Here is an 11,132-nt window from a genome sequence, read left to right as displayed (position 1 = left end):
GTCCACCAAGCTGCCCCTGAGCAAGGCCATTAACCCTCAATTGCTTAGTTGTATAAAAATGATAAAATGTCAGTCGCTCTCTATAAGGGTGCCAAATAATGTAAAATGTTTAGGGTGCACATACTTTTGGCCACATGGTGTACATTTTAAGCTCAGTCGACCTTTGTGAAAAATTTCATGAAAACATCAACAGTGGGGTGTCATAACCTAGTGGTTAAGGTGTTGGACTACTGATCGGAAAGTTATGAGTTCGAATCCCAGGTCCACCAAGCTGCCAATGCAGGGCCCCTGAGCAAGGCCCTTAACCTTCAAGTGCTCAGTTGTGTAAATTTAACATCTTCCATGTTGGACTGGAATCCTGAACTACAGAATTCCAGGGTTTTCCCAGAACAACTCAGCATTTATAGGAATGATTGAATTTTTCAAACAAAAGAGATTACTTGGCAGTCACTGAAATGTAGTTTGAAGCTGTAAATTAGGTTTAGGTGACACATTTAACGAACATTAACACGATGATGACTAAGTTTGTTTTGCGTTCACTAAAGCGACAAACTTTTGTTTCTATGCTAATTAATTCATTAATCGTCCTCTGTTTCTCTCGTTGATCAGAAACAACCCTGACATTTTATCAGTTCGTTTCTGACACTAAAGTAAACTTTAACACAAACCGACCGACAAACTAATTAACATCTACAAACAAAATAAGAAACTCCAACAAGCCTAAACCGGATTGTGGACCACGCGCAGCTGCTCGCCTACATAAAACCTTGGACTGTACCATTCCAGAGAAAGCGTAGGGGCGCACGGAGAAATAAACTGGATTTACTTTTTTGGCTTCGTCCAAAAATCTGCTGTGTTAAAAAAAAGTATGACAAATTAGTACACTGCTAAAAGTGGCTCACGCGCACTTTGTAGTGCAGTAGTGATTTAAGACGTAACCTCGGAATTCCGCCGTGGTTCCGCCTCAGCTCGTGGAAGGAAACGGGGCTGTTTGTGGAATATAAAAGATGAACAAACTTCAGCCTGCGTTATGCAACCGTCGCACTGCGTTGACTGCCGTCGCGTGACGCGCGCGCCGACTTTATGGCACGGTTTCTCGCATAAATCCTCAGTGTCAGTGCGTGCGCGTGCTCAGCGCTGTGTGTTCCTTTGGGCTTCGGTTCTTGTCCCGAGCTCCGGTGTGCGCGCGCGCGGCTCAGTCACCGTGTCCGCGAGCACACAGCCATGGCAGGAGAAGCCGCGGATCAGCGCGCGCTGCAGTATGAACAAACTTTGGTGAGTTCACAGTCAAGTTTCCACTAAAGTGCGCGAGCGCTTTTCACTGCGTGTGAGGGGGGGATTTCTGTCTGTCTATCTGTCTGTTTGTCTGTTTGTTTGTTTGTTTGACGCGCGCGTTATTTGTGCTGTAGACAGTCACTAAGGGAATAAGAGCAAATTCATGTTTCTTTTGATTCATTCTTTATTTATTCATCTTATTCTGAATTTTGTTGCGAGATGATTTGTTTATTGTCTTTTTTCATTTTGCAACAGTTTTCTTGTTTATTAATTTTATTCTCTTACTCACTACTTTCTTATTCTGTTATTGGTTTGCTTGTATTTACTCTGTTCTCTTTTCTCGTGTATCACTTTTTTGCTTTTATTTGCTGTTGCTGAATTTTTATTATTTGTATTTGTTTATTTATTATTTAGACTTTTGTTTTCATTTATTATATTTTTTTTTACTCAGTTCTTTCTTTCACTATACCAGACCCTGAATCAAAAGTACTTAATCAGACCCCTGACTCCCAACTACTGACTCCAGACCCCTGACTCCCAACTACTGACTCCAGACCCCTGACTTTTATTTTACATTACTAACCTCGACCAATCAAAGCAAGTAAATTATGTCACCTGAAGCAGCTAATTTCATGTTGAAATTTTGCATTTAATCTTTAAAATTGTAAAAGATTTCCAGATTTATTTCTTATATTCAGGCTTAAATATAATTTTGCAAAAATCTATATTTTTAATTTTCCAGATAATACAATTTTTAATTAATCTTCAGACCTGTATAGCGTTTTTAACAACGGACATTATTGCAAAGCAGCTTTATATGAATAAAAATCACAAAGTTTAATTTAGTTGGTGAAAGAGCTCATTTGCATATTGCATCCTTTTTGGATATCACGAAAAAGGAGATTGATTTTATACCTGTAACGAACGGTTCATCAATCAGCCCTGGTTTGATTGTGTGTAGTTTTATTTTGTCTTATTTTTTCATGCACTGTATATGGTTGTAGATGTGTGTGTGTGTGTGTGTGTGTGTGTGTGTGTACGTGTACATAAGCCTTTGTGTTTGTCTAGTTAGAGATGACAGGCCTCATTTCTGTGCAGGAGCTTGAGCCGCTACGGGACGAGCTGTCCCCGATACACACACACACATTCACACTGTGCCTTTGTCTTGCAGCTGGAGCGAGGTGTGTGTGTGTGTGTGTGTGTGTGTGTGAAGGCTGAAAGGGTCCTCAGTTTGTCACTGATGCTTTCTGAACGCTGAAAACTCCCACAGATTCTCATGCGATGCTGACAGCAGTTTCTATGCAGCAAGGCTGTCCTGAAACAGAGATTATCCTAGACAGAAAATGTATTTTTATCTAGACTTCTTACTAGAAAGTGTTGATTTTAAGCACAACATTCCACACACAAATAAAAGCTGTTTGAAAAGTTGCCTTGTTACACCCCAGCGCTGTGGGGTGTCGGACTCTGATTGGTTAGAAGGTGTTGATTAAATTTCTGTTTGATAGATATTGAAGGGTTTGGCTGTATCGTGTAATTAAAGTCAGTAGTTAGGTACACTAATTGAAACTCTGCCTTTGTTGAGCCCGGGGTGTGTGAGACAAGTCTTTTGTTTTTTTTTTTGACATTTACTTCTTGTTTTTTTTTTTTTTTTTCTGAGTCATTGTATTCAGTTTAAGTAGTTTCTTTTGACGTAGCTCTTTGTATGTTTCAGGTCTGATCACATCTTGTGGCACAAGGCCAAAAATAGTGTGTGTGTGTGTGTTCTATTTTATTTATTTACTTCAGCTTTACTTGCATGAAGAAGGTTGGAAGGCTTATTCTGGTGTGTGTGTGTTACATTGTGTCAGCCAAATGAGATTACGGCAGCTGTTTGATCTACTGCCTGCATTGTTTTCCTGTGTGTGTGTGTGTGTGTGTGTAAGCGCTTATGAGTGTATGCATATATATATGTATGTAGGCTTTATGCTATTGTATACTTTAGTACCCATGAGGCCAGTGTTCTGGTTTTCTCACTCTTGAACAGTAAAGTTTATTTATATAGCACCTTTCACAGATAAAATCACAAAGTGCTTTACAAAATATAACAATAAAACTTAAATGTACAATAAAACATTCTTGGAAAGTAAAAAAGAGAAATTTTTAGAGACAGTAAAACTTCAGCTCTAAAATAATAAACACTACAACAGGGATGAAACCATAAAAGTAGGTAAATAGGTTTCAAACAGACTTCAAGCTTCCTGAAAAAGTCGCAAAAACAACCTAGCTAGCTATTAAACATAAACTTAGTGACCTGTTTACTGAACCAAGCTTGATTATTTCTTTCATTCTTTCTTTTTTTTTTGCAGATGGAGGAAATAGATTGGTGTAACGGTTAGCTAGCAATTAAACATTTCCGCTTCCACAACAAGGCTTTGACAAATGCAGTAACAAAACCACATCATACCAAAACCATGATGATGGTCAAAACCAAGTCATACTAAATTAATTATATCTTAACGATACCCTAACACCAGTAACCATAGTAACTGATCTGATTGGTGCTCTTTTGATGTTTTTGACACGTTAGTTGTTTTGTTGTCAATTATGTGTTTGTAATTGACAAAAAAAAATTTTTTCCACACAATATGATTAGGCATCAATACAAAGTCACACACACTCTCACACACATGCTCTTACACAGGGATGATAAATATCGAAGCAGGGAAGTCTGTTCCTTGGTAAAAACAGATCAGAGAGAGTAAATGACAGAGTGAGTGAGTGAAAGAATGAAGGACACATGGACCGCAACACAAAGTAAGTGTGTATTTGCTGGCCACAGTAAACACATGACCGTCCAAATTAAAGCTAGTTAAAGACAGAAATGTGTGTGTGTCTTTTGCATACATGTTTTTTTTTTTTGTTTGTTTTTTTTTTTTACTATTTTGATCCTTTTCTATTTGAGATGTTTTCAAGTTGTTTTCTTTCCTTTTACAGTCCAGTGTTCTCAAATGTATTAAATCAAATCTATGCAACTTAGGTCCTTATGCAAATAACATCATTAATATTATTTGTTGATTTATGCAAATGTGAACAGTTAAACGTTTGAGGTGATCCTACAGTGAGGATCTTTTTGCATTGTCCAGAAATTTCGATTAGTCTATAAGTAATTTTCAAAAGAGTTAAAAAGCTTCAAATGTGCTAAATAGAAAATGTTTGGTTTTTGAGTGCATAAGAAATTTGACTAAAATGTAAACAAAGCCTTTAAAAGGAAATTTCAGTGGATCTAAAAGTTTACACACCTTCCTGAAAATGGCCAGCTTTGATAAAAGGGAGAAAAAATTAAAACAAGGTAAAATATATCGGAACTAATTACGACATAAAAATTAAGTGGAAAAACAATCCAAATTTTTTTTTTTATGGAAAGAAGGAATATAAAATGACAACCTGGTTGCATAAGTATTCACACCTCTTAAACAAACTGTTAGTTAAAACAGCATAGATTTTCCTCCAGCGCTCAGTATTTCTAAGTAAGAGTCTATCTTGACTTTAATATTTTCTTATTTTTTTTTTTTTGCACACATTCCTGATCTATCAGGTTGTAAGGTCATCTCCTGTGTACAGCCCACTTCAGGTCACCCCACAGATTTTTAGTTGGATTCAGGTCTGATTTCGATTTTTTTCTTTGAGTCACTGTAAGATTCTTTTATCTGAAGGTTTTGCACTTAAATCAGCTGGTATTTGTAGCTGATCATGATTCCCTCCATCTGGATAAAAGCCCCAGTTCTTGTTGAAGGAAAAACAGCCCTAAAGCATGATGCTGCCACCACCGTGCTTCACCGTGGGAACGGGGAACTTTATACCTGTTGGAGTTATGGAATAATTCTTCCACTCCACTGTCACCCCACATGGTTTGGGGTGGTTTAGTATTGTGAGAAAAGCCTCCGGTCTGTCCGCTGTACACCACTGTCCAGACATGGGAGGAACATGAGAGATGGTTGTGGCATGCAGAGAGTAATCAGTAGGTGTCAGATATTCCTGCAGCTCCTTTAATGTGACCGTACGTCTATCTGCAGCCTCCATGGCAAGTTTTTGTTTTGTCCTTTTAGAAATGTTGGAGTGACGTCCTGTTCTTGGTGACGGCACTATGGTGCTCCATGTTCTCTGTCTGCTCATGATGAGCTTTATGGTGCTCTATGGTACATCTAATGTTTTGGAAATTCTTTAAACTCCTCTCCTGATTAACATTTTCAAACAAGTGAGATACTATGACTGTATTTGTCAGCTCTGAATGAAATGAAGATATGAAGAAGGTCCTACAGAAACCTGATTGTTATTTCACAAGAGGTTAAACATTTTTTGACATGATTTGCCTTGGTTTATTATTATTTTTTTTTTTACATTATAAAGAAACCTGCCATTTTAACATTGGTGTGTAGACTTTTCAATCCATTGTAAACATAGGACATAAGTCTTTATAGCACGAGTATTTTTTTTAAACTAATCTTGTTTACCGTCATGCAACAAGATGAAACGTAGCTGTGAGGTTGAAGGTCGCATATATCAATGATATGCCCGCAGGTCTGTCTAGTTTTGTGGATGAAAACACAGCATTGAACACAACAAAGCAACAAGTATTTGTCGTTTCTTAAATGCACTTGTTATCAGTGTTTACAAACTTTTCAGAGTTTGTGTTTGGCTGTGAAGATGTTGTAACCATGTCTGTGTGATACACACGAATGCGCATGCAGTGAGTGTGAGATTGGTAACTTGTCCTGCGCAAGTGTGAGATGGCTAGTTATATTTTAGCTTACTGTAGACTTTTCACAGCTGATGATAAAGAAATAAATCTGTACAAATGTAATGTTTGTGTCTCTGCAGGAGTTTTTTTTTTTTATGGTTAGCTCTCTGTGTTTGTGTGTGTGTGTGTGTGTGTGAGACATTGCACAAGTGCTCACTAAAGAAAAGTATAAAGACAAAGAAGCGCTGTGTTAATATTAACATGCAGAGGTAAAAAGTCACTTTTCCAGACATTGTGTTTTTATAATCATCACTGGATTATTGCTGCAACTAACTGTCTGTCTGTCTGTCTGTCTAGCTTTGTTACACCGCCTACCTCTTATCTCTCTCTCTCTCTCTCTCTCTCTGTTTTATGTATGTTTGTAATCTGTTTCTCTTACCATATAACCTCCTGTCTGTCTGTCTTTCAGCCTGTTTTTAATCTTTTTCTCTTACCACTCAACCTGTCTTACTGTCTCTGTATCTGTCTGTCTGTTGGTTTGTTCTGTTTCTCGTTCATGTAAACTATCACCAGTTTGTCTGTCTGTCAGTTTGTCCTACATGTCTGTCCTTCTCACCTATTTGTCTTACCTGTGTGTGTGTGTGTGTGTGTGTGTGTCTCTCTCTCTCTCTCTCTCTCTCGATCTCGAGGTGACCCTGTTGTTGTCAGTAAAAACACATTAGTTACAGATCAGAAAACCCATTAGTCACTGAGCTGTGTATGTGTGTGTGTGTGTGTTAGCGTGGCTTTGTGTGTGTGGCAGTGTGGCTTTGTGTATTAGTATGAATATTTATTTGTGTGTGTGTTAGAATGTGGATTAGTGTGTGTTCAATGTGTGTGTATATGTGGCTTTGTGTGTTATTATGAGTGTTTATTTGTGTGTGTGTGTGTGTTAGAAGCTGGCTTAGTGTGTGTGTGTGTGTGTGTGTGTGTGTGCTCAGTTCCAGTTAAATCTGTTTGTTACAGTAAGCACTACATTAGAATTCTCTGTTCCGATTATAAAATGTTAACTGTGCATTTGTGTGCGTACACAAACACACACACACACACACGTCTTTCTAAGGTGTTTGCAGGGACTTGTGCAGTACATCATGTACTGTACTCCTGACTGAACTCCTGACCCTCACCTCAGGCGCAGGAGGAAAGATTTTAGCATTATTACTTTAAATTCTTCATTTTTTATTGAAAGATTTTTTTTTTATAATCTTTAAATTACAATGGTGTCATAAGGAGACTTCAGTTCTCAATCCCTCGAACATGTCCCGGCGTATGTGGAACTCCTGATCCGTCTCTTTTATTAAAACACAAAATTCAAGGCCTGAAGGTACATTTTTCTTATTTTTAATATAAATTTAATACCAGCTCTAATCCGTCGCTTCTGATACGCTGTAACCATGACGCTGGACAGAAATATCAGTTAAGACTCGGCCTGAATCTAACCTCCAACCAGCTCAAGGCGTTTAATTAATATCCACAAAGACAGTGTGAGAAAACAACCTCGGGAATGTAACCATAGCAACAGATGTATAACAGTAGATGCATGTGGGTGGGGCTTAAAGGTTAAAATAACAAGGTTAAGTTAATTTGCTGATGTTTGGGTGTGGTCTCTCTGTCCTGTCTCACCTGTCTGGTTGACGTACTTAACCTGTCTTACTGTTGCTTTAGTTCTCTGTTTGTCTTACCAACTGTTCTCTATTAACAGCTTATTTGTCTGTCTGTCTGTCTGTCTGTCTGTCTGTCTGTCTGTCTGTCTGTCTGTCATATACATACCTAATTGTCTTACCTGTCTGTCTTAGCTGTTGATCTGATTGTATTACCTGTCCGTCTCTGTTCGCCTGTCTCTCTGCTCTCTCTCTCTCTCTCTCTCTCTCTCTCTCTCTTCTCTCTTTGTCTCTCTGTCTGTGTCTGCTCTCTTTCTCTTTGTCTGTCTCACTCTTTCTCTCTCTTCTCTCTTTGTCTCTGTCTGTGTCTCTCTGTTCTGTCTGTGTTTGTCTCTCTCTCTCTCTTCCTCTCTCTCTTATCTCTTTGTCTCTCTCTCTCTCTTTCTCTCTCTCTTATCTCTTTGTCTCTCTCTCTCTCTGTCTCTTTCTCTCTCTCTGTCTCTCTGTGTCTCTCTCTCTTTTTCTCTCTCTTCCCTCTTTTTCTCTCTCTGTGCTCTCTCTCTCTCTCTCTCTCTCTCTCTCTGTCTCTGTCTCTGTGTGATTTGTGTAGTTGTTAGGTCACAGTTTCTTTAAATGTTATTAAAGTGAGAGAGAATGTTGAGCCCGAATCGTCTTTCTCATTAAATGTTAATCGCAAACTTCGGGTCCTTAAGAAAGAGCCTGTTGTCATGATCTGTATTGTGTTGTGTTAACTTTCAACCTTCTTAACTTGTCAATGTGTTGCTGTGATCCTGGAAAATCAGAACTTCCTCTTCTGGTCACTGAAACAGCTCGCTGCTTTGTCATCGGGACAAAAAAAGGCAACACTTGTGTAACTTTTATGACCTTAATATATATATATACACATACATAGAGGAAACTGTGTTCATGTACACATGGCATGACATCCATTATTAGTTTGGTGTGTGTGTGTCTGTCTCTTTTTTTTATCTTCTGGGTATTAATTATTATTATTATTATTATTATTATTATTATTATTTTAATTATCAAATGAAATTAAAACTTTTTTTCAAATGTTTGTAAACTGAAATATGTTGTGTTCCAAAGGCGCAACATGGAACACAACAGAACTTAAACCCTGGAGAGTGGAGTGTAAAACCTTTTGCACTGAACCGGGAATAAAGACAAAATAATTTAAATTAAAGAAGAATTAAAGTGTCCATAAAAGGTTTTAACGTTTGCAGGACGTTTTTTTTTTTTTTTAATGTTTCTTTTAAACAGAAATCTTAAAAATGGAATGTACTTAATTTAAACATTTTTACTCGACTTGAATGAGTCCAGGTGTTTCTCTTTCAATCTGCAGCTGCCACACACACACACACACACACAGAGCTCCATCTTCTTGGATGTGACTAGTTCTTTGAATAAGGACTACTGTTGAGAATTAACTAGCTCTCTCTCTCTCTCTCTCTCTCTCTCTCTCTCTCTCTCTCTCTCTCTCTCTCTCCTCATTCCCTTTAGTTCTGCCCAGCTATGTTTGCGCAATTAGTCAATGTCACTGTCGTTTTAAGTCTCTCTCTCTCTTTCTCTCAAAGTTCTGCTAAACCTTGCACTCGTTATGTCAGGAATGCTCATGAATGGGAGGAAATGGATCTCACACACACACACACACACACACTTTTTTTTTTACTTTATTATACTTTAGAGAGAGAGGGAGAGATGCTGCTGAGGAATTGACTGTCTATCACAGTTAGAATGAAAGTGAGAACAGGAACTAACTCATTTTCTCACACCTTTCAGCTTTAAACTCTGAGATGATGATAATAATAATGATAATAGACCGAGATGATGTTCTTTTATTTTGTTAGTCCGCTCGTGGCTGCAGCCAGAGGAATAAGTGTGTGCTTGTGTAGCTGTGCTTATTTTGTGTTTATTGTTTTTGTGTGTTCCGTGTGGGTTTATTGTGTATCTGTGTTCAGTTTGTTTGGGTGTTCAGTGTTTAATGGGATGTGGTATTTGTGATTTGTGGCAGCTTAGTGGTTTAGGTGTTGATCGGAAGGTTGTGAGTTCAAATGACGGGTCTGCCAAGCGTTAATGACTGGGCCCTTGAGCAAGGCCCTAAACCCTCAATTGCTCAACTGTATAAAAATGAGATTAAATGTAATTTGCTCTGGATAAGGAGGTCTGCCAAATACTATTAACGTACCTTTGTGTGTGTGTATTGTGTGCAGTGTGTGCTTATCGTGTTCAGTGTGTTTATTGTGTGTTCATTGTATTTTCTCTTTGTGTGTGTGTGGGCTCGTTCCTTTTACACTCCGATTTCCTGAAAGTGTAAAAACATATTTTCTTCTTCTTTTCTTTTAAGCAAACGGAGAAATCCGGTGAAATTAAAATATCCGCACTAAAGAGTCAGAGCAGAGATTTAGGCCACATTCACACTGCAGGTAAAAGTGGCCCAAATCTGAGTTTTTTTGGGGTCAAGTGACCAGGTCAGACTTCTTCAGGAGTAGTGTGAACACTCAAATCTAGCCCAGATCTGATTTTTTTTCAAATCAGAATCAGACCACTTCCATATGTGGTCCTGAATCAGACCCAAATCTGATTTTTTTCCAATGTGGCCGCAGTGTGAACAACCAAGGCGGATTTGATGCGACTTTTACGTCAATCTACATCGACATTCGTCACAATTATGTGCCGGCGAGTACGCACACAAACGTGACTACGCCTACAAAATGGATCAAATAATCAAAAGTTGCCCTCGACATCCGAAAATTTTCAAAACACTGCGTCTCTGTGCTGCCATTACACAAACATTTAGAAGGAAAAGCGAAAATGCTTACTTCCTCCATAACCTCGCCAACTTTAGAGCAACGGCGTGCTGCATGTGACGTCATTGTTATTGTTTGTTTGCGCATGCGGGTCAGTTCGAAACAGCAAACAGTTCACACTGGTATCTGATATAGGCCACATTTTAAAAGGTAATGTGAACAGCTAAACAAAAAAAATCAGATCTGAGCAAAATATCCGAATTGAGCATTAAGACTTGCAGTGTGAACGCGGCTTTCATGTATTGAACCCTATTCATTCTCTATGTTTCTATAAAGTTCTATCAGAATCTTAACACAAATTCTAACATTATCTGACATAACAATCTGCTGGAAAATTCCACACACTGTTTTATGGTTGATTTTATTAGTGAAACTTCTCCACTTCAAAGAACGTCATGAACTTCATGTACTTTAAGGATGAAGCGAATTCGCTTGTGTTTTATTGTTCCATTTTACAGCTCCATAAACGTCAATGTGAATTAAAAGATAACAAAGATTTCCAGTTAGTATTTTGGCTTATTTAACAATCACAGCCTGAGAGAGGATTAGTACAATTTGTTCGGAGTAAACACAGATTTTTTTTTTCTGTTTTTCTTTTTATTTATTTATTTAGAGTTTTTAAACAGGTGTGTAAAAGTTTTTTTGACTTGATTTGTTAGCAGGGTTTCTGAC

At 38.0% G+C, this 11,132-nt stretch overlaps 1 protein-coding gene across 1 annotated transcript in view; it reads left to right on the top strand.

The window, feature by feature from the left end:
• Nucleotides 1-968: 968 nt before the first annotated feature.
• The window catches only part of LOC132857646 (chloride channel protein 2-like), a 52,186-nt gene continuing 42,022 nt past the window's right edge, over nucleotides 969-11,132 (top strand). Inside the window, exon 1 of the mRNA XM_060887603.1 lies at nucleotides 969-1,275. Coding sequence (XP_060743586.1) covers nucleotides 1,225-1,275 — 51 coding nt within the window. The 5' untranslated portion in view covers nucleotides 969-1,224. The remainder of the gene's footprint in view (nucleotides 1,276-11,132) is intronic.

Source organism: Tachysurus vachellii, chromosome 15 (genome assembly GCF_030014155.1).
Source record: "Tachysurus vachellii isolate PV-2020 chromosome 15, HZAU_Pvac_v1, whole genome shotgun sequence".
Lineage (NCBI taxonomy): Eukaryota > Metazoa > Chordata > Actinopteri > Siluriformes > Bagridae > Tachysurus > Tachysurus vachellii.
Note: the sequence above shows the minus strand (reverse complement) of the source record. Positions and strands in the feature narration are given on the sequence as shown.